General features: G+C 44.0%; 1 protein-coding gene across 2 annotated transcripts in view; it reads left to right on the top strand.

The window, feature by feature from the left end:
• Positions 1-24,122, top strand: part of Upp2 (uridine phosphorylase 2) — a 34,179-nt gene extending 10,057 nt beyond the window's left edge. For both annotated transcript variants that reach the window (XM_057755671.1, XM_057755670.1), the window contains exons 3-7: positions 4,950-5,108; positions 8,330-8,444; positions 12,003-12,212; positions 14,234-14,380; positions 23,971-24,122. In XM_057755671.1, coding sequence (XP_057611654.1) covers positions 4,950-5,108; positions 8,330-8,444; positions 12,003-12,212; positions 14,234-14,380; positions 23,971-24,122 — 783 coding nt within the window. The remainder of the gene's footprint in view (positions 1-4,949; positions 5,109-8,329; positions 8,445-12,002; positions 12,213-14,233; positions 14,381-23,970) is intronic.
• Positions 24,123-24,743: the final 621 nt, after the last annotated feature.

Raw genomic sequence — 24,743 nt, 5'->3', positions numbered from 1 at the left:
TTTGATTACATTAGACACTAGATATTCCCTTCCCTATACAGACGAGGACACTAGAGATCAATGTATATGTAGTGTTATAACACACCTGTCATTCCTGTGAATTCGAGGCCAGCCTGGTCTAGAGAGTGAGTTCCAGGACAGTCAGAGCTGTCACACAGAGAAACCCTGTTTCAGGGAAAAAGAAAAGAAAACAAAACAAAACAATAACAAAGCCCACTGTTATATTTATCTCTATATGGAAGGCACAATACAGTGAGTACGAGAACAAGCTGAGGTTAAACCCAGATTTCCCTAATAAACAGTTTCTGATTCTTCCTATATATACATTAAAAAAAAAAAAAACAACTTCATTTGTTACTCTCTTAGTTGTTGGTAAAACATCGGATCAATGGCTTTGTTTTAGAGATGAGAATCACACATGTTATGTGCTCAAACACATGAGTGTGTGTGTGGTCTTATCTCTGTTGGTCCCATCGCCGGACACTGGAACTTCTTGTTCCCACTTTTCCACCTGGCTGGATTTCCATCAGCCCTTTTACCACACTCTGTTTCTCAGAACCACTTAGCAACGCCCACACCAATGCAGTCAGATGAATAGCAGACATGCTCCATTTCAAAAAGGTTTGTTTCTTTAAAGAGCAACCCCAATCATAACCCCATTTGGATGGATAGGAGGCAAAAGTGTGTTTAGACATAGGATCAGAACAGAATTATAACCAGAACAAAACTGGGTTGTTGGGAGCAGAAGATAAAGTCAGCTGTCTTTACAGATTCTCCCCTCAGAAACGTACCTTCATCCAGCACTCTCTTATGTTAGGTTGAGAACATTGTAGGTTTGATTTCTTGACTCCCTTAAGTCATAGGTCAGTAATTCTGACTACAAAGCAAGGGCATAACCAGCCAAAACTGAAAATTCAACCTTATTCTTCAAAAATTGGTAATAATTATTATCAACACTAACTTCAAAGGGAGAGAAGATGGTAGGGTATTCCATTTAAATCTGAATGGAGGTACATTGAATCTGAAAGGACTAGGTATGGTGGTGCACGCCTTTAATCAAAACACGTGGGAGATTTAGGCATGTGGGTCAGGAGTTCAAGCCTAGCCTTGCCTACATAGTGAGTCCAAAACCAACTGGTATTACATGGGGTCCTGTCTTAAACAAACAAATGGACAGGAACAAACAAATCTCAATGATTTTGACAGTCACCCTAATTCCTTCATATCTTCCCCATATTTTGAAGAATTTTCCTACATGGTACTACATAGTCTCAGTGGCCTAATACAATGTAAGTTGATCTTTAATTCAGAACAAGCATAAAGCAGGTGCACCTAGTTGGTGGCTGATCAGGTCGAGTGAAGGTGCCAAGACCTGGGCCCTGGCTGTTGACCCCCATCCTACAGATGACGGAAGTTATGTATATGCCCTCCTTGTGGGATGGGGGTCAGGTGCATCTGTGCACTAGACTGGAAATGGAGCACTTCAATTCTGCTCATATGCTAGTGGCTGGCATTCAGGCATATGGCCTTGTTCACCTGGGAAGTCAACATTAACTGTGAACCCAGAAAGAAAAGGAAAGAGTCTTGGCATGTAACTTATCAGTCCCTGCCATACTCACCAGAGATGGAATCTCTTGCAAACAGTGGTAGAGGTGCTAGAAATATGCTTTTCAGATTCAATATCTAAATACATATTTTATCATGTCTTTACAGGTATCTTTTATAAAATCACTGTCGCACCCCATAATTCATCCAATAATTTTAAACTTATCTTTAATTTCTAGATTATACTATAATTACATTTCTCCCTTTCTTTTCCTCTCCAAACTCTCCCATATACTCTTCCCACTCCCCACTCTCCTTCAATTTCATGACCTCTTTTTTCATTAATTGATATTGCATGCACACACACACACGCATATTTATATGTATGTATTCTTAAATATTGTCTGGTTCAGTTCATATAATGTTGCTTGCATGTATTTTTCACGGCTGATTATTTGGCACTAGCAAACCATTTGGTACCTTCCCCGGGGAAAAAGATCTCAGGTAGGGGCCGTTCAGATCAGTCCCAGATCAGGAGGCTCTGGGCCGTGCTTCTGAAATGCATGGTGTCTTCAGAATTTTAAGTAACAAGGAAAATCATTGCTTCATAATACTTCACAATATGCATTCAAAATGTTTACAGTCCTTCTTAATACACAGAATACATAAGCTATATTCATGCTCTAAATTAATGCAACCTGGCAAAATCACTTAAGGGCCTGGGAATATTGGAAGGTGAGTCTGTTCTGGAAATCACCAGGCATACTTTTCATATGTCCTGAACATACTTTTATAATGCTTCTTATTCCCACCCAGTGTGTTTCTACCTACTTTGAGAAATCAGATCTTTTGGACAAAGCTCATTTGGTTTGGAACATAGGTCACAGTCAGTGGCACTGGAGACTAACGTGTTGGCTGGTGGTCTTCAGTGGGACGTCACTCCTTATTAAAGCAGCCAGGCTGGCAATTGTGTCTGCAGGTGATGCTTAGTGAGTCTGATTTAGGAGTCAACGTCAGGAACTAGATTGCTCCTGTCCATGCCTGTCATCTTTATGTCTCGAGGAAATATGCAGACCTTCCTGTTGATTTCTGCAATAGCTACAGTTCAAAGCAGAACCCAAACCACAAACTATTCTTACATCTGTTTTGGTTTTATGGTCAATCTGAACCATTGTAATTTAGATGTACTGGCCCCACACAGTGGACTTATTTTCAAACTACTGTATTTTGTATATAAAAAGGGGCCTCCTTGTACTTAGAATTCGATTTTCTCATAATAAGAAGGTGCTTAACTGTTCATAGTAAGAAAGTGCAATAACTACTTACAGCAAGAAAGGGGCAAAGTCCACAAGCAATCAATAGTAAGTAGCTGGAGCTCACCTTAAGTGATGGCCTACCTTGCTCGATTGTCCCTAGCCTTGGTGACTGACTCCCACTGTTCATTACTACCTTAAGGTACTGCCAGAAAAACTCCTAGGACATTCCAAAAAGGACATCAGTGAGGGTAGATGACAAGCAGAGTGCCCGGACAAAAGGAATAGTTATGTCTTGTGATGGAGAGGCTTCCCAGTAATTACTGTTAAGTGGAGACAAAGACACATCATGCAAACAGACCACCCAATACTTCCGTTGATCTTTTACATGAGGGGTGCCCACTCTACCACCTCAGGAATTCCTCAGACATCCCTGTGAAGGCCCTTGCTAGCCTTCCTTGGCTCCTCTGCCCAAAGCAACCCACATCAGCCAGGCCCCACTAAACATCTTTCTCCATTCCAGAAAGCTCGAGTCAGCTTCATTTTTCCTGAATCCTGCAGTAGAGAGATGTGAGTTCAAAGGGCAGCCTTGGCCAGTGTTGCCTGATCTTCAAAAGAGAAGTCTGCTTTTGTGATCACTGAGAAGGTGCCAGGATCTATGCATGCTCCTTTCCATACTCAAGCCCACTTCAACCTGATTAAACCTGAGAGCTCTGATGTTGGTGGTCTGAGGACTCTAAGGTTTCATGTGTCACTGAGCAAGTTGCTTAATCAGGGATAAACCAGTTTTCCTTACTACATTCAAATGGTGGCTTTCCAGCATTTCACGGCATCTGCTCTCTGGGCTTCACTCCATACACCACACTGTGTATGCTGCCCCACATACACACCATATCTCTCATACCTACCTCAGACACCATGCCTCATACACACACCTCATATACACACCTCCTACACCATGCCTCATACACCACACCACATAGACACACCTCTCACATCACATATACACACCTCACACCACATATACACACCTCACACCACATATACACACCTCTCACACCACATATACACACCTCATACACCACACCACACACACCACATCTCCTATGCTACATCACACCACACTAGCACCACACCCTATGGCTTTTGTTGCTAAGCAGTTTTCTGCCCATCAGCGTCTGTATGCTCTGCTTCCTCCTGACCTTCAAATGCTCTGCTCGTCCTCTCTTTCTGACCCCTGCCTAGAGCTCACCCGGTTGTCTTCTTATGCAGGCCCGCAAAAGGCCACTCTTCTCCCTCTCTCCGGAGTATTCTTCTGTCTTTGGGGTTGGTGTATCCCTAACAAGTTGTGACATGAGCAATTACAATTTACTTTTGGTATAGGGTCTTATACTGTGTTCCACTCTGGTCAAATGCACTGTGCAGCCAAGGGGGCTGTGCTCAAACTCACAAATCTCTAACCTTAGAATGTGGGATGTAGGCATGCCAATGATCATTGTATTCTAATAGATATGACAACCTTTGGCTGCAACATCTACCCCAAAGTCAGACAATACGAAGAACAAATTAGTGGCCTAGATGAAATCCTGCAGTCAATTTCTGACCTTAACAATAACAAGCCCTGCTCCATGACGAGTTTTTCTCAGTTAAAGAGCAGAAAGGCCTTGAGATGAGTCCTTGTCAAGCCCGAAGTTATCATAGTACATTTAAAATAAAAGTCTAAGGTTAGGACAGATAACCAGAAAACACAGTAAAACTAGCAGCTGTCTCTTTGCTTTCTCCTCGCTTATGGTCCACGTCCTCAGGACTTGACAATAAACATCTGTCGAATGAGTGCCCGCCACTAGGGTGATTATATTGATGACAATGCTAAGATGATGCTACTATAAACAAAACCACCAGGAAATATGTCCTTGAACAATGCCAGCACTTATGATTTTCTTCACTAGGTCAGTACATAATTCATTGCACGTAGTTGCCTTCTTTCAGGCTAATGATGTAAATGAGCCAAATTTTGAACGCAACCCAGGACCTCTGCCCATGTTCAGAAGTAAATTAACTGTATAGCAAAGTAAAAACATTCGTACTGAATGTTGACCCTTGCACTTATCAGAGTGATGATGGCAGATTCCTTTTTCTTCTTCTTGACAGTTCGTCTGTGTCGGCGGGAGCCCCAACAGAATGAAAGCGTTTGCACAGTTTATGCACAAGGAACTCCAGCTGGAGGGAGATGGAGAAGACATTGAAGACATCTGCGCGGGAACAGACAGATACTGCATGTTCAAGACCGGCCCTGTGCTTTCCATCAGTGTAAGTATGGGAGAACTGCAGGCCAGCCAGCCTTTGCAGGCTGGAACCCAAGCTGGGATACCTTCCGAACACAGCTCGCCCCCAAATCTGCCTTGCCTCCTCCGGTACAAAAAATGCAAGTGAAGAGGTTGACACAGTGAAAAAGGTTTCCAGGGCAGGGCAGAGCTTGCAGGGTCACCATCTACCTTTACACCTAACTTACGACTTAACTGTTTGAGGCAAGGACAATGGTCTTCAAGGTTCACTTTCTATTCTTTTTTTTTTTTTTTTTTTTTTTTTTTTGGTTTTTTGAGACAGGGTTTTTCTGTAGCTTTGGTGCCCGTCCCGGAACTAGCTCTTGTAGATCAGGCTGGCCTCGAACTCCCAGAGATCCGCCTGCACCCTCCCGAGTGCTGGGATTAAAGGTGTGCGCCACCACCGCCCGGCTCACTTTCTATTCTTAATTGATCAACATGCTTCCCTCTCCAGCCATTTTCCTTCCTCTGTCCTTTACCCAACTTTAGGAACACTGAATTTTTCATACAGGCCAATTCTCGGTATGGATAGAATTTACCATGACTAAGCTTGCTAAGAAGCTGCAAGCGCATTTCCACAGACCTCGTGTGGCATGCTCTCCTCTCTAGAACCTGAGAGCTGTTCTGGACACTGATTGTCTAAAGACGAAGTGAAGGCAGAATGACTCTCTGAGCAGTTCCCACCACTGGCAAGCATTTAGAAGGGTGTCTGTGCACAGCCACTCACAGTGCCTGCCTCAGCCCTCCGTGCACGGCTGGATGCAGAAGCAAAACGCTGAGTCTGGTGTGTATTTGGACACGGTGGTCCTCTCAAAGGGCATAAGCTGCGGACAGTGAGTAAGGCCTGCATAGATGTGACAATTCTGAAGACCTCAGCTGGAAATGCCCTCTATATGAGGGAACAGTCATGATTCATTGATCTCTCAAATTACTCAGATTACTCAGTGATGAAATGTAATGAGATCTGGGAACATTGGGTAACAAAAGAAAACACATAAAATACTACAGTGGTAGAGAAGTTGGTCTTCCCTCTAGGCCAAGAGTGCCCGAAACCTACTTTGGCTTCTAACGGCATAATTAATTCATTATTAATTTGTTCATTCAATAAAAAATTATAGACTATCTGCCTTAGCAGAAGCTAAATATTCCTTGATGCTGTCTTACTAACTTTTCAGTTACAATCCTTTGAACTATAATTATTTGTCCTATCTTGTACAGTAAATGGAGAAAGAAAAACTAAAATTTATCCCCAAAGTGAAACTACTTTAAATGATCAGAAGAACTTCATCATAAGACAAAGCCAGAGGTAACCTTGTGTTCTATCAGGAAACATGGCCCAGATGGTCAAGGCTAGCTACTTAGAAGACTAGGCAGGCCTCTGTTGACTCTCTATGGGACTCTGTTGACTCTCTTTGGGAGCCTTTACCCATTGGGAGGAATGGATGGGGAGTGGGCTGAAAAGGAGGAGGAGGGAGGGAGGAGGGGGAGGGGAAAGGAGAACTGTGGTTGGAATGTAAAATAAAGAAAAAATAAAATAAAAAGGAATACTAGACAGGCATGGGGTTCCCAATACAGACCTCTTTGCAAATCTCTGAGATTTGCAAAGTAACGAGAGAGAGAGAGAGAGAGAGAGAGAGAGAGAGAGAGAGATTTTAAGAGAAACACGAGAGTCTATTTATATTTTTATCATCACACTGAAACATAAGTTCTGAGCCTAGGTTAACAAATGGCTGGTTTTAGAAGAATCTAAGAGATAAAACAAGAGCTCATCCTCTAGTTTACAGTAGCAGCAAATGGTAGTTTATTAATCCATTGCAGAGCCAGTGCCAAAGCCCCAAACTTGTCAATCTTGAATACACAGATCAATACACATTTGATTCCTGGATCCAGAAGGCTTACTAAGCTTTCAGAAATCAGGGCATATTGAATGGGGGGCAGGAATGGTGACCCCAGAGGCCCCTGGTTTCCACAGTTTAATATTCTTGATAAATGGAAGGAGAGGGAGCTCAGGTTGAGGACATCATAACCAAAGCTCTAGTGTTTTTCCAAAGTCTCTATGGCCGTGGGTCAATATTCTGCCATCATGTTAAAAGTGCAATAGCCACTACTGAAACTCAACTCCAGTCTCTACAACTTACAGCACGGAAGGTCTTTGTGAAGATTTGTTAGATGTAACAGAACCACCGGAAATGGCTAAATCCTCTAACCTGTGTTGACTGACCCCTAGTCTGGCGACTGTGATTGTTTTGACATAAATGCTAAGTTAAACCAGGCTGTGGTCATGATGGATGGCAATTTAAACTGATTCACAGGTTCGGCATAAGCTTCAAACTCTTGAGTGGTGTAAGCAGAGATTTCTCTGTCCCTCCCCATCCTGCAACTGCTTCTATATGATCACTCAGGGGCTTAATATAAATTACAGAATGTTTGGCCTATGGTTCAGGCTTATTACTAACTAGCTCTTACATTTAAGTTAACCCATTTCTATTCATCTATATATTACCACATAGCTGTGGCTTTTACCAGTCTGATTCTTTCTCTCTATCTTCAGTTTGGCTTTCCTACCTATCTTATATTCTGCCTTGCTATAGGCCAAAGTAGCTTTCATTATCAGCCAATGAGAGCAACATATACAGTGTACAGCATATATGTATATGAACTCAGCGTGCAGAAGGGTTATCCCACAGCAGGTTGGGAACTGAAGTCACGTTTCTCCCTTAGAGTCCTTCTGAACTCACATGGAATTAGCAGCAAATGGTTGAGGCTACATTTGAACAACAGAATTTGTTTCTTTCCACTGGCTAGGGTGAAGTAAGACTGGCGAAATGACAGCCACAATCATGTCTTTTCAGTTCCATGCCAACTGTGTATGAAGAGGGAGGCTCTTCACATAAGTTCATTGACAAGAGCCTCATAGGGAGACGAAAGCTGACCCTGCCCTGGCACACTGGTACTCGGCCCTCCCACCTCTGTTCCTGCCAGTTTAACTGGCAATTGGATGTCTCTCTCAAGTCCTCACAGATGGACACATCCATCAGCGTGCCACACAGGCATCACTTAGAGCTGACTTATGTTTTCCTAAGCATGGGCACAGTCTTAATGATTATCTAAATTTATACAAGGGCTGTTAACTTACAAGGAAGACAAAAATATGTCCTGCTCACTTCTGCGTGTGTGATGTGTAACGACTCTCCCCTCTCTCAACAGCATGGGATGGGCATCCCCTCCATTTCTATTATGCTCCACGAACTCATCAAATTACTCCACCATGCACGCTGCTGTGACGTCACCATCATCCGAATCGGAACATCAGGGGGAATTGGTGAGACAGACTATTTTCTACCATTAAAACTGAGAGATTTTTTTCATACATCTCTGTGTTAATCCACAGCACACCAACATACATGGAGCCCAACAGAAATCCACATGGACTGCAAAGTACTGGGAGGCTGGACTTAAGGATTTATCTATCTCCTCTTCTCCCCCTTATTTCTCATTTCTCTCTCTCTCTCTCTCTCTCTCTCTCTCTCTCTCTCTGTCTCTCTGTCTCTCTCTCTCTCTTTCTCTCTCTGTCTCTCTCTCGTGTGTATGTGTAATTCCACTTGTGTTCACATAAAAAAGAATGGAATCATTAGAAAGTATGGTTTATAGTATGTTCTAGTTTGTTCCTTTGTTGTTCTGATAAAAGACTTTGATCAAAATCAACATGGGGAGAACAGAGTCCTCGGTTGAGGCTCCTTCTTCCCAGGTGACTTTAGTTTGAGTCCACTTGACAAAAACTTATCAGCACACGGAAAGAGGTGGTTTCAAGCCTGAGAAATTTTTATCTAACAGGAATGAGGCTGTTCAGGTCAAGAAAATCACATGGATTTTTGCCTGTTTTATCTACTAAGTATCAGACCTTACTCAGACCTTATAGCAACTAGCGAGAGCAACATGTTGCTTTTGGCTCTTCTTGGTGATCACTGCTGCTCTTTTCTTGGTTGTGTCTTTAACTTGACTGCATAGCAAAAAAGGATCGTGTGGGCTGGTAGGGAAAGTCTGTGGCTACCTAAGTTCTTCCAAGAGACTCCCTGCCTCGCTTCTATCGCTTCTCAGGGTGTCCTTTGACCATGTCACTACATGCAAATGCAGACGCCATTCTCAATGGGGAAGGATTGGCTGACAGAGAGGCAGGACTCCATGGTTACATAATAGGGAGTGAGCTTTTAAAAGACAAATCCCTTCGCGTTGCTCAAGTAAGCATTTTAGAGCGAGAGGAGCTCTCAAAAATCTTCAAAGGACCAGAGAAGTGGCATGTGTCACACTCGGTGCTCACTAAGATCAAGCAAGTTAAAAAGAACCGCAGTCTTTTCAGAGCTATAATCTGAGAACAAAGACAGGCAAAGGCCCACATATGTGGGCAAACAAACCAAAAAAAAAAAAAAAAAAAAAAAAACCAAACATTTGTGGGTCCTCTTTTAAATGGAAATGGAGAATATAAGCAACCAGTGTTGATCAGACATCTTTCTAGATGGTGGTTTACCCAACAGCGTCCCAAATAATCAGTTTCAGGGAACAACATGCCTGGGAAAGACATGGTTACCGTAATTCTTGGTTTGTGGGACACACTGATTTGCCTTCTGTTCTCCTGACTGCTGCAATTGTCAATTGATATGAACGAGTCTCCAGTGATATGATGAGTCACTCTAGTGACCATCTAAATCATGATCATGGTCTTGTGTTTCATGATAATACGGTACAGACAACAACAAGATAGTACCAAGAGCGTGACGGATGCCTGTCAACAGAAGCAAATTAAACTATTATACTGATGGAAACAGTTTCATTTCAGAGTTGCATCTTCATTACTAATGCTATAACTAAGACAAGCTCATCCGTTTTGTTTGAAGCGAAACTGTATTTGAAGATGGAAAACACAGATATTACTTATTCTTTTGCTGACATCAGTTCCTTAACTGAGAAAATACTTTGATAAGGGAAATATAAGCAATTAAAGTGCATTTTTTAGACAAAAATGCTATCAATGCTTCTTTGATGAATCTATGTGTCACGGCAGTGTAAAGAAAACACATTTTCAGCATCTCAGGACATTCTAAACAATGTAAGCAGTCCCTTATTTTTGGCTGACTTAAAATGCATCTTACCAAACAGAGCTATAGCTTCAGAGGCTACTGTGATGTTTAGCTTCCTCTGTCAACTTGACACAACCTAGCATCCTTTGGCGAGAGTCTCAGAGGCATTATCTACCTTGGGTCAGCCTGTGGGTGTATCTGGAGAATGTCTTGACTAAATTCAGTGATGTGGGTGTGACCATAGGCAGGGGGTTGTGAATTGTGTAAGAGGAGGGAACTGGAATTGAGCACAAGTAAGCAAGTACACGTGCATTCAGTTTTTTCTTTGCTCTTGACTCTGGATGAGACTGGCTGCTTCTACTTCCTGCCTTAAGTTCCCCATAATGATGGATAATAACCTGCAACTGTAAACGACATAAGCCTGGTCTCCCTGTCACGGTATTGTATTTCAACAACAGAAATTAAACAGGACAGTCGTCTTGGGTGTCTAGGTGGAAATTTAAAGTGTTCTGTAATTAACTCTAGTTTGGCATATTGGAATTTATCCTAAACCAGGATGAGTCTGTAGTCCATATCCAGGGTTGCTAAAACATTTTCTGAAAAGTACTAGACAGTAAAAGTTCTGGGCTTTGCAAACTATGCTCTTTCTGTTGCTAGTTCTCAATGCCATGTCATAGCTCAGATACAGCAAGGACAGTATGTGAATGAATGCGTGGTCATGCCGCAACAAAGCTTCATTTACTAGGACAGTGACATGTGGCCTGTGGACCAGAGTTTGCAGATCTGTGTTGTGTAGCATCTTTACAGAAGCATGTGCTCGCTGACCACATTTCTACCGAATACTCATGATGTGATAGTCACAGCACCAGACCAGGAGAGAGAGCGATAACCTGGCATTGTTTTAAACTTGATACACCTTGTATTCTTCCATTAGAGAGCTAGACAAGCAAATTGACTGTAAACAGTTTGATGAGTGTTCAGAGAGAGGCTGCCCAGGGCACCATCAAGATACACCTTCTTCCCCAGGTTTCCAGTAGAGATCAGGGCAAATCAAAAGGCGGATGCTCACTGAAACCTATATTTGCTGCCTTTTACTTAGTTATGTTTATTTCATTGGTTAGCCCTCCCATGGCTCAGACTTTTGGAAGGGAGTGACTCCGGATGGCAGCTGAGGAACGCTGGCATCAGTGTAAAGGAAAGGAGTCGGGAGAGCAAGAACACACCCAGGCAGGGAGAGAAGGAGTTGACAGAAAATGGCATCTCAGTGGGTCCAGGCCCCTTGAGCAAGGCAGACTTTACAGCAAGGGAAGGTCAGCCAAGAGGCCTAATTTGCATGGAGCCCGGGAGGAAAAGGAGGCTATGTGATGAGCATCTGAAGGAAGAGTGGAGAGAGCTGCCAAGAAATTATAGTAACCGAGGAGCCTGCAGGGAGATTAAATATCAAGTAGTCACATCACTCTATGAAAGCTATTTGCTGGCAGGTTCATTTACTTTCTTCCTGACCTAATTTATTCAAATTTGAGCCTGAAGGCTGGCACTAATTTGCACATCCAAGAGTCATGTTTGTCTTGAAATCTAAACCCCACCACATTGTAAATGCGAATCTGGGTAGACAGCCAATGAAAATGTTTGTTCTAAAGGTTATTCGATGGCTTTCAGGAAAAAAAAATATTTTTAAAGATTTTAAGCAGGGCAATCATTAATAAACAGCATTAATTCGTGTTGACAGAGTAGGTTCCATACTACATGTCACAGAAGTCACTCTGCGCAGTCTTCTGGGATCGCTTATTTATTCTATATTGCAGGGATTGCCCCTGGCTCTGTTGTGATAACAGATACAGCGGTAGACTCCTTCTTCAAGCCTCGGTTTGAGCAGGTAATCCTGGACAACGTGGTCACCCGAAACACTGAACTTGACAAGAAACTGGCTACTGACTTGCTCAACTGTAGCAGAGAAATCTTCAGCTTCCCAACCCTCATCGGACACACGATGTGTACCTACGACTTTTACGAAGGTGAGAATCCTGTACACACCGCGAAGGCAGTAGGAAAATACTGGCAGCTGGTTATACAAACCCAGTTGATATTAAAACTGCATACTAGCAAATTAATCGTGTAGATTTTCAAGAGGGCAGCAAACAGCCTTTGTACTTACTAAAGCGTAGCACCACGAGGGCTTAATAAGCAGCTGAGAAACATGCAGAATGAGTTGATATTGGGAATGGGTTTGATCCTCTATCAGTTTGAATACTAAAATGCAATTAGTGATGTTGACAGCATCCTCTCTCTGCTCATGACTTTTACTTAGATTGCTAACTCTAAGACAGAGGAATATGCTGGTCCTATGCTTCTGCCATTCACCTGAACACTGGGCGAGAAATAAGACAGGGAAATGGGGAGAAGAGTTCAATTAAACAGATACTATGGGTGGATCTTTTATCCCATAGCCAAGAACATAGAGTCTTCATAGAGTTAACTTGAAGGTCATTGCCAATAGCAGCTCTTGTTCCAAGGAATGAGGGGCAAGGCAAAACCAAAACTAGACGCAACAAGCCCCAAGGACAGACTGTATTCATTACAGAAGAATCTACGCTACCTTGATGTCATAGTACATTGGACGTCCAGCAAATCTTGTGCTGTAGTTGTGTTCATAGAATAATCACAGCTAATCTTAAGATTTCATCATCTTTTACTTTTCTCTATATAAAAGTTTATGTAGTACTTTAAGAATCTAAAATCCATACATGGAAATAGATTGTGTTCTCTTTGCATTGTTCAGGTTAGTGAAGGTGTTTGAGGTACTGATGGACAGACTGAGACCGTTCTAGGATGTCAACTTTTAAGCCCTTCATTTAGAGGGTCATCCACCCATGCCTTTGCGTCACAGCTCATAAACAAAAGCCTGGTGGCATCAGTGTTTCCATTGGCCCATGAGATACTGTTTCAAATGTGAATTATTTTGCCAACATTTGTAATTTCTAGAGCTGTTCATATGAAAAATTCAGATTTTTGGCTTCTCGGAATGACATAAAGTAGCGTTAAAAGGTACAAAGTGCTCCATGCATGACGTACCCTGGAAAACCCTGGCCCACATCTGGGGCTGCTTATGGTCTGTGAAGTGAGGCCACACCGATCTGCCTAGGCAGACCCTTACACTCACATTACCCATGGTTTCTGAACCATGTGGGTTTGCCTCAGCATAAATAACACCGTCAGAAGTGTTGGCAGGCAGCACCGGAGAAGAGAGAAGGAACAGGGAAAGGCTCACTGTCAGGATAGAAGCCACGGAGAACAGGAGAGAAAGACAGGAAAGGCTTCCAGAAGGGACGGTGCAAATAATGGATGGCAATTGGCTTCCATCCGAATACTGCTGGATAGGAAAATTCAGGATGCACACATGGCAGCGGGCACGGGGTTAGGTAACATCAGACTGTACTCCACCTCCTTCTGTCCCCACTGGTCAACCGAAGTGAAGTAAGCCTGAAATAATAGGGACAGTCTGGAAGGAAAAACTCAAGCAAAGGGCTAGCATGAAGCCTGAGAGGTCTGTGAGGGACAAAGGGCACACCATTTGCCTGTTTGGCCATGGTGGTCAAACGGAGAGTGGCAGTGTCCAAACCGTTTGCCTCAGGAGCATCACTGAGGCATGGAGGGTAAGAAGTCTCTCTCCCCCACCACCCTGCCTGCCCAATGTCTCCACCTGTCCTGGGGTCCCTGCTACTGGGATAATCTGAGTTTAACCTCAAAGAAAAACTTTCTCTATGACCCCCTCACCCAACTCCTGATGTTCCCGCTGTCCTTTAGAACTGGGGCACTCCTTCCTGTATGGATGTTCTACCTTCTTTTATGAGATTTGAGCCAGGCGCAGCCATGTTCTCTTTGGAAGAAAGATTCAGCAGCCAGGTTGATTCCCCAGAGGAGGATCACTCAAGAGGCAGGGACAGGAGCAGAGCCCCGCACCACTGGGCAGTCTTTCGCAGACAACACTGCCACTGAGGTGAGACATCAGCCACTAAGTCACTCTGTCCTCTTTCAGGCCAGGCCCGCCTAGATGGAGCCTTGTGTTCCTTTTCGAGAGAGAAGAAGCTGGACTACTTGAAGCGAGCATACAAAGCCGGGGTCAGGAACATCGAGATGGAGTCGACAGTGTTCGCAGCCATGTGTGGACTGTGTGGTCTGAGAGGTAAACTTCCTGTGAATGCCAAGGATGCCGCCCCTCTTTAAGGGCATCTTAGGTTCATTCTTCGGGAGGAGGGAAGGGGGCCCAGATAAATTTTGTTTTGTGTCAAATGCATGCTTTAAAATTACTGAGAATATACATTACCTCGTAGTGTTTGGTGAGCAGGTAGGACACTGCTCCCATCACGGTTACAAGGAAGCAAAGCTCAGGGATCAAAAAGCCAAGGGTACACGCTGGCTGATGGTGTAGCTAGGACCCAGCTGCAAGCTCCTTGTTCTCCATCTCGGTGGTGGCTGCCGTTTCTTCTCATAATTGCATTTGTTGAGGCAGGATGCAAATGAGAGATTCCTAAAATAGTCTATCAGTCATAATTTTAATTAGTATGGTCAGGAAAAGGTAGGAGGGGAAGGTGCCATTTGGGAAAGGCCACATGGGAACCTGGGAAGCACGTTCCGGAAAGCGTAAATGGAAAGCTAAATATATCAGGAGCACACAGGTGTGCTGCGGGAGCAGGTGGAGGCAAGCGCAGGGCGAAACCGTGAGAGATGAGAGGTGTCAGGGAGACGGGCAGGTTGTGCGCCTCCCTGTTAAAACGTGGGCTTTCTGTCTGGAAACAGGGAGGTGCTGGAGAGCTCCGAGTAGAGAAGTTTCGATAGACATTTCTCTGGGTTCTGAGTTCTCTGGTTCTCTGGGGGCCAGAGAAGAAGCGGGAAAGGGATTAAGAAGGCCAGGACAGCATCTAGCAAAGTACGAAGCGCCAAGGTGATAGCGGAGGGCAATGCGATAATGTCAGGCTCTGCACGGGTTCAGAAGAGAACCACGGCAGGAACCGTTGAGGGTTCGGTGTGAGTTCCAGGTGCGAGGCCGACCTTACGGCTTCCCAGAGGAGTGAGCTTGTCACGATGGGGACAGAACATGTTTAGGTGAGGATTTAGTGACAGTGACATGCAAATGAAGGTCAGGTAAGCAGGGGGACTTCTGACTCAGGCTCGGATGGAGAGTTTGGACTGGAGGAGTAAGCAAACGTATATGTTGATGGTGTAAAGATGGCATTTGAAAAGAATATGGCAGATGAGATGCGGCGAGCATAGACATAGATAGGAGGAGACCAAAGTTAAAGTTAGGGATGCAAGGAAGACTCCGGAGGGGATCAGTGATGTCATAGAACCCGAAGAGGATCAGTAATGTCACAGAATACCAGGAGAGTGTTCCCTGCTGCCCAGAGGATAAAAACGTCACAAAAGAACCCTGAGTTCTAACCTTTGGTTTTAGAGCCAATACATTTTCATACGCAAGCTATAAACACCGCACTTGTGGTAACATTTCTGAGAATGGACTTTGGAATGAGAGAGATTCAATAAGAAGATTAAGAGCCACTGTTTTTAACCACTCCTACTTCAGAATACATGTGCACGTCCATGCCAATCCCTGTACCCACAAACTGTTCCTCGTGTCATTTAATGGTTTCCTTTTCATGTGTAGACATGTGTGTGATGTGCATGTACGTATGCATGTTAGCATGTGTGTGAGCACATGTGCATGTGTGGGCATGTCATGTGGAAGCCAGAGATCAGGAATCAACCTCAGCTGCCCCTCTACATCTGTCGGACCCTGAGCTCACTGACATGGCTGGTTCTGCTGAGCAGATTGCTGGGGTGGGGGGAAACACTTCCTCTGCCTTCGGCAGCTGGGATTACATGCAGGTCTCCACACTTACCAGGCGTTTAGTTAGGTTCGCACAGCAAGCAGTTTAACCGCGAGCCATCTTCCCAGATCCCACCCTGCCCCAAAATACAAGCCAGTCTAGAATCCTCATTTTTCAGAGAAACCATAGGCCCTGCTTTCCCCTAAACAAATTAGCAAGCATAGGGCCGCTTGACCTCACTTAGGCAGCAATGCAGAAGATTCCTGCTCCAGGAAAGGCCTTCCGGGCTTTCTCTATTATGGAAACAAGTGACCGCTTAGTTCATACCTCTGCAAATATGAAAATGAGCAGATTCTGATATCCAGTATGGTCGAATGTAAAATGCTGAGCCAGCAGGCTGCAGGTGTAGGTGTGGTGATGGCCATGGGTTCTTTTTGCAAAAGGCATCTATTGGCCCCCAGGGAAGACCATAGCCTTGTGAATCCTGGGTATCTATCTGCTTTTGTCTTTTGAGACTCCTGCAGAGACCCGAGGGAAGCTCTTCTCTTAAGAGAGCCTCTTTGTCCTGGAGGCAGATCTCATGACCTTGCTCTGACCTCCACCTGCAGGTGTCCCTCCTTCACAACCTGCCTTCCTCTGTCTTCCTGTATCGTTCCACTCTCACTGCTACTGGAGCTTTCGTTTTTGCTTTCAGCATCCCTGCAGGTCTCTGATTTCCCAGCCTTGGCCGCAGCCTTCTTTACATCCTGCAGACCTCTTTTGGCTGCCGACAGGCTCCATCCGCAGCTCTGCAGCTCCTCAATTCTAGTTCACCTAAGTATTACTGTCCAGATTTCTTCACAGTCACAGGGGCTGCTTTTATCCCCAAGGCATCATTGTTTTAAAAAGTGCATCTGTGCTCTGTTGGCTGGGGAAGATCCACTATCAAGGCACAAGGCCATGCACTGGTTGCTATCATGTCCCCATGCTTCATTGCCACCGTGTAACATCTTCTCCCTCACCCCTTCCCAGAGGTACAGCTTGGGAACTGCCACACAGCCCTTTTCTGCTTTAGCCCATTTGCTACCACTCTGTGAGCTGGGAAAGCTTTGGGGGAAGGGCTGCAGGTGCATTCACGCTGCTGCTCTAGCAGAAACCCTGAAAGGACATGAATGGTAAGCAGCATGAAGAAGTCCCACCTGACCCCAGAGCCCAGAATCCATGGGCTTCCTGCTCTTGAGACACTGACTTCCCCTCCACAGTTATTACCAGCCCAGCCCACCCTACTCTCCTGGCTGCCTTCTCTGTCTTTTTATACTATCAGACAGCTGAACAACCAACAGGAGTTCACAGCCATGTGAGAACTGCTTGTTTCTGCCTTTGGATATCACCGTACGTTAACACAGTTCTCTCAGGAACCCGAGTTCTAACTCAGAGGACTCAGTAGCAGAGCTGGAAGCCAGCCCAGGCAGAAATGGATCATTTCTGCATCTCTCTGGTCCATGGAGGGCTTGTGTCCATGTACCTCACCACTTATCCTCATAATTAATATGAGACTTGGCCTCTCAGGGGACCATTGTATAAGTACTCAAGCCCAATCATTAATATTTAGAGCATTTATTTCACTTCTTTGTTGTATATTCAACACCATTAGCTCAATTTCTGGTTTGCTTATACATTAACCTATGCAATGCTTTAGCGTCATGCCTGCTCTAGTTTGCTGTCTGTTGCTGTGCTATACACTCTGATGCGGGGAGGAGGAGGTTTATGTGCTTTACCCTTCCACATCACAGTTCATCTTTGAGGGAAGTCAGGCCCTATGATGCTATTGGCTGGCTCCCCATGGCTTGCTCTGCCTGTTTTCTTATATGACCCAGGATTACCTGCTTGGTACTGTCAACAGTGAACTGGGTCCTCCTACATTGATAATTAATCAAGAAATGCCCCATAGGCATACCGTAGGCCAGTGTGATGGAGACAGCTCCTCGGCAGAGGGTCCCTCTTCCCAGCTGACTCTAATTTGTTTTGAGTTGACAGAAAACAAATCAGCCCAGTGCATAAAGGTGATATTCATTCTCTCTCCACTGTGATGGAGCGCCAGAATAACAGGAAGTTTGTCATTGCTCCATGCCCAATGCCTAGACTAATGTCTGCCATATGGGAACTCAATCCATATTTGCTGAGTGAATGAGTATAAAGAATGGCAACGAGTCTCTACTTGACCTTGGAAAAGGGCCATCACAAACTAGCGCCTCCATTCCTGGGTCACATTAGTGGTGCAGAATTGTTTGAAGGACGGGAGCCAAGATTTCCCTTTGCTGTGAGATTTCTGCAAACCTGCAGTCCCAGGGTCTGTTGTTATTTGGAGGTGGACAAACCGCCTGGAATAAGGCCATCAACACCCATCTGTCATGGCTGTTCTTTTGCTCACTGCCCCAGACAAACGTAATAGGGATCCAGTGCCACCTCAACAGAGATCCGCGAAAGGAGATAGTGGACTCCAAAATTACCCAGCATCAGCGAGCTGCCCGCCCCTTCAGAATAATGCAAAACCACTGGACAACAGAAAAGCAACATAATGTTGAGTAGGCACATCTGTGACACATCTGTCCCTCTCTTAAAGTAAAATTTACTCCTGATTAAAGAGGATAACCCTCTTGGGCTGTGAACTTGAGATAAATATATTTAACCTGTTTCTAGTTTTTAAAGTCAGAGCTGCCTTTTGACACAAGCTTGCACAGTAATAAATGAAACCTAATATTTGTCTAAGATTAGGTTCTCCTCAAGTTTGTCTCAATGCCTTTAGTTGTCTGCAACTTACGGTGGCTTTTTCTTTAGAGTAAAGGAATAATTCCATGTTATGTCTTTTGACAGCTACTTGTAACTTAGGGAGGCATTCATTCTCTAGAGAATTTCTTTGAAACTGTTCAATAAAAGGAAACAGAAACCCCGACTCCAATTCAATTTTTTAAATTCTTCTGTGGATGTTCCCAGCAATGAAGGATCTTTGTGTCGGGGACCTGCATGGTGACCATCGATAAAGCCCAAAAGATGTTACCACAAAATTTTAATGGCTATTTTAGGTTTGTAGCTGTCGTATTTCTTAATCCCAAAAGGGAAGAAAAATCAGGTTTTTGAAAAATTGTTCCACAAGGATATTTGGCAGCCATTTGTAGCTCTCCACACCTTCATGAGAGAAATAGCGGCTTGGGGTTCGTTAACGTTCCCACCACCATCTCTGGAATTTGACCTCAGCTCTGTGTGACTTGAGCCATTTGCTCCAGAAAGACTGCTGCTTCTGGCAGGAGCCTTCCCATGGAAACACAAGGCTGTGGAGCGGGGTGGGGGCAGAGGTGGTTCCTGGACCAAAGAACCCAAATGTGCACCATTCAAAATCAGAGGCCAGTATTGTGCTGCAGAGACTGCGAGCAGATATTTATCTTACTTCAGCCAACAAACCATAAGGACAGGGTGGTCCCAAGAGTTGGTGCTGGAATCAAATAAAAAGTTAAGCAGACACAGAATAGCATTGCGTAGCCATGATCATTCAACTTTCAAATCTGAAAAATCAGGTGTAAACGTGTAGCTAACTTACTATTTTATTTGCCTGGGGTAATGGTGATGAGTTACCATATGGCTCCAGCTGGTCTTGATTGCTTGCCTCCACCTCCAGGATTCAGGAGTTACAGATGGGGTCACCACACCACACCTTGCGTTACTTTTTTTGTTGAATAATAACTGCAAGTTTTAATATGTGTACAGCCTGTATGAGGATCAAAATGGGCTAATAAGTATATCCAACGTCTTAAATGCTTCTTCTTTTCTTTGAGATGAAACATTTAAAATTCTAAATTCTAACATTTAACTATTGTCTTGTAAATTTGACAAAGACAGGATTAAAAAAATATAACTTACTCTGAGATACTCTAACATATTTTGAATTAAAGCCGGTATAGTTTTGGTTGACTGGCTTTAATTCTAATCCTAGCCTTCTCTCACCACTGCTAACACATCCTCTGTGTAGCTGGCACAGCCTATACTGGCCTCTCTCCGCTATGACCCCAAGACCAGGGACCAGGACTAGCATCTCAGGCTCCATGGCCTGTCTTCCCAAGTCATCTTTGTTTCATGACCCAGAATTCAGCAGATCAAAGTCCTAGCATCATTGCTAGGTTTCCTCAGGGGTGACAATATGGTCTTCCTACTGACAAGATGATGGGAGGCCCGAGGTGGAAACTGAGAGGCATGAAAGGTCCTGAAAGACATCCTTTTCTGTGAGGATGAAGCCAGGTCTAGAGGGAGTATTGAGCAGCCTAAGGAAACACGGCTGAGCAAGAACAAGGATGGAACAGAACCAACATCACTGCCTCTTGGCTGTTGCTTTTTTAAACAGTGTTACGAACTGCAGTTACTAATAGAAATGATGCGTGCACACCGGCACTGCAGAGAACACTCGCAACAGCTTTCAATAGCTTCGGGATGTTTAAATAGCATTTAAAACTAGGAGAAAAGAATCAAGGGTGGGTATGTAAGTGAGTGGCATATTCGTAGGGGCCTCAATTTCAAAAACACCACCCAGGAATCCAGCGCTAATTGTAAATACCTGGACTGAGCTCTGGGCTTCTTGGGTGAAAATGAAAGCAAGTTGTGTTATTCCACTCTCGTTATATAATGAAAGGAAGCATCGGAGGTGTTTCCTTTCTTGGTTTGTCTTGGCAAAACTTTCTTCCAATGTTAAACTTTGCTCAGAAGTATTAAACAAGTGAAATCGTCAGGTATGCCGTAGCGGGAAGCATCTTTAATAACTCTTCTGTAAGAGATGCAGGGCACTCAGAGGATGCACTCTGGAAGCTCACTTCCGGTTAATTCAGTGTCTTTGTGGACCTAAAGAGTTAGGGTCCAGGTATGTACCTTTGTAGTAACTTGGTTTGATTTGGGAAAGGAGTTGAAAATCTTTAAAGTATTTTTCAGAGAAGTCAATGAAAAAGACCTGTTTTCGACAAGTATTTACTGCCCGGCCCCCTCTGGTTCCAGGTGTCTGGGATGTAGCATGAAAATCTGCATTATCTGTAGTCTCTGGATGCAGGTGGCCAGCAGACCAAGTTTTGAGAAACAGAAATAGGTTATTTGTATGTCCCCAGTCCTGCTGGCCCCTCTGAAAGGGACCGGCTCCACTTGCTTTGTGATAGGTCCCCAACAGCCTGAGCTCAAGGTTTCTAAGGAGACACAGGCTTAGGCTGATGATGATGAGATTCTAGAACCTTCCACAGCAGGCGGACCAGGACAAAAGAGTGTTGGCTTTATAAACTCAACCATTGAGGAACAACTGAAGATGGAGCAGCAGAAAGGGGACGGAGCTAAGAGGAGCGGACCGATAAGCGAAGCCAGTAGCTACAACACAAATCTTTGCTGGGTTTCCAGTTTTCCAGCAGCCGGCTCATTCGGTTTCTGCTGTGTGCATGGGTGTTGGCTCCCAGCCCTTTTAGCTTTGTCCCCCATTAATGCAAAAACCTTGCTGGAGGTTTGATTTGTATCAGAGAAAGACTGTGAACATGGCAGAGCAGAGAGTGGTATGGAATCTACAAGATTTAATGTATGAGCCCTAGAGGCTCTGGCTTCCTAAAATTATCCGCAGATATTTTCTGTGCATAGAAATAGATGTCTTTTTTTTTTTTAATGTGACAGAGACACAGTGGCAACTTCATCAGCTTCTCTGTACAGCCGTAGATGATGCCAGAGGGCTGGAATTGGTAGGCATCATGACAAGACTCAGCACACAGTAAGCTCTGCCTTAGACCTGTGTGTTCCCGTTACACTCTGCCCAGGTCAGGTAGCTGGCAATGTTCTTGGTGACAGGTAGGTCACTAAATGTCCCTCCAGTCCCCAGGAGCTCCCTCCTTTCCTAATCTAAGGATTATGGCAGCAAAGTTCCAGGCTTCATTTTGACAGGTTGTTCTGGGTAATTAGTCCCTTTTATTTGTTCATGGAAATAGCTGGGTGACAAGATCATTATATGAAGCTTGTTAGGGGCTCTCCAGGGTGAAGAAAGCAAAGCCAAAAATCGCTGTTACTTGTTCTCTCCGGATCTGACCTGACCCTTGGAATCCAAGGGAAACAGTCCACTCTGTGGACTCGGGGCCCACTCTGTGGAGAGCACAGATCACCAGGTTCCTTTTATCCTTCTGCCATGTGAGGGATTGGAGCCAGATTCTCAATGGTCCCTGCATCTGCCAGCCACACTGCCTTTCACAGACTTGCTGCTCATTATCTTGAAAAGCTGGGGGTGGGGGGGTGGGGAGGTGTCGTTAACTCTCCCCCTTTGGTCACCTGTTAAGCCAAGTTGCTTTACAACCAAGCGAGTGAGTTTTGAGTAAACAGGGCCCCAGGCGGTAAAATATTATTCAGCTCTTCTCCAGTTGAATATTTTCATTGCTCTTGACTCGATTGTGAGCATCATTTTGATGGGTGGGCCGGGGCAAATCGGAACAGTTCACCATGTACTGGAGAGGAATGGAAGCAGCTGTGTTTAGCAATTTGGGGGATTTACTGGCTATTTAGCAGTTGCATCATAATGGGCCATTTGTTTACCTTTTCTAAAAAGCCTTCATTTAATCATCTAAGGGAACAAACTGTTACCGCATTCATGACATGGCTACCTGAATTATGGGGTCATAATGACTGAATGCAGCAAGAAATAAACCAAACAAAAGGACACACGTATTGGAAAATATTTGCAAGTTGAAAATAAGATGTTCATACCACAAACACCCAAAAAAAATTCATACAATTTAATAGCAGGGAAACAAGTAGCCCAATGATCATTGACCACCCGCCCCAATGACTATGAGAAGGCAAACAATTATAAGCGCTAGTGAGGAGGATAAAAATAAAGAGCCCTAGTATGCTGGCAATGGAGATATGAAGGAGCACCTCCATCGTGGGAAACTGCATCAAGATCCTGCAGACTAAGAAACAGACCCACCACAATATCTGACAATCTTACCACTGAATGTCTAAGTTAAAGAACTGAAACCAGTATGTGGGAGAGATGCCACCGCCAGTGTTCATTGCTGTGTCACCCGCAAGAGCCACCATAACAAAAACCACCCAAGGGGTCAACAGGGATAACTGGATGGAAAAATACACATAAATGCACATAAAACAGAACACTTCCGCCTTATAAGGAAGGAAATTTGGGGGTTTAGGGCAGCACAGATGAACACCGCAGACACAGTGCTAAGTGAAATAAGCCAGGGATGGAATGTGATACTGCACAGTCTCATTCATGTGTGGAACTGAAAACACCCCTGGGAGTAGAGATTAGAATTGTGGCTACATGAGGCAGGGGAGTGGAGGGGGTAGGGTGGGGAGTGTGGACATGTTGGCCAAAGGGCACAAGGTTGCAGCTAGATGGAGGAATAAATGTTAATGTTTTAATGAGCATTGTAAGTGAGTATTGTTGCTAATTATGCATATGTCTAAATATCTAAAGGAGTAAATTTCAGTTGTTATTATGAAAAATAAGAAGTGAAAGAATGCATATGTTAAATTGATTCAGTCTTTCTATAATGCATATATCTTGAAATATTTCACTGTATCTCTATACAGAGATATCATTTATCAATGAAAAGTAAAAATTTAAAAGGTAGCATGAGCTCTTGCGATTATAGTATACTTCTTCTTAAATTCATACACCCCAGTGACTCCCAAATCAGCGAGTCAAGAAATGGATATTACCCAACTCTATTTTTGTGCTGGCGCAGGTTGCCCATGTCCATAGAGTTGACCCCCTTTGCAGAAATGCACTTTTAGATGCTGACTAAGGTTACTGCCACCATTGTCAATCCTAAGGGCTCAGCACTGATCCCAATTTAAAACGTACATGTTGTGAATGCCAGCATTTTAGGCTAACGTCCTATAGAACAGATGAGCCCGTTTGCATCACTAACCATGTGACTTGCTTTCCTAGCTGCCGTGGTCTGTGTGACACTTCTTGACAGACTCGAGAGTGACCAAATCAATTTGTCCCACGATGTCCTGGTGGAGTACCAGCAGCGGCCACAGCGGCTAATCTCGAATTTCATCAAAAAACAGCTTGGACTTTGCGGTCAGATGTCGTAACTCAGAATCCCACCCATACCCTGTGAGTTGGTAGATACAGTTGCAATGCTGAAGCCATGTATTGTCTATAACATCCTTATGTAATTCTCATCCTTGGACTAAAATCAGAAAAGATTTTTATGAATCCCTTTATCTTAAAGTTGGACTTTTTGTAAGAGAATTTAATAACCATGTGAAATTAAGTTCAATTTCCATTTTAGAACCAGTTAACCAAAGCAGTCTAAGAATTAATGTTTTAAACTCATGAATTGTGCCATTTGGAGCTTCATTTGCAGCATTAATTAAGCGTACATCAAAACAGAGCAGCCATTTGTAGATGGTTGCCAGTTGCTCGCTGAAGCAGATCCAGAAGCGTGTGTTAGGATGTTGTCAGCACTTCGAGGTGTTGGACAAGTGACAAAAATCAATTGTGCACATTCAAAATATTTACAAAAATGTGTCATTGTAATATTGGTCTGCATGGAAAAATTATCCTCAGGGAAATATGGCCATGCTTTTTTTTCTATCCGTGCACGATTTCAGTGCACACAGAATGGAATTAGACATCTTTCAATGTCTCTATTTGTGATTTTCACAGATTGTAATGGCTTGAGATCGCACTTTGTTTTTAAATGAAACCCT

The sequence above is a fragment of the Chionomys nivalis genome, chromosome 22 (genome assembly GCF_950005125.1).
Source record: "Chionomys nivalis chromosome 22, mChiNiv1.1, whole genome shotgun sequence".
Taxonomy (NCBI): domain Eukaryota; kingdom Metazoa; phylum Chordata; class Mammalia; order Rodentia; family Cricetidae; genus Chionomys; species Chionomys nivalis.
This window is presented reverse-complemented; position numbering and strand designations above follow the sequence as displayed.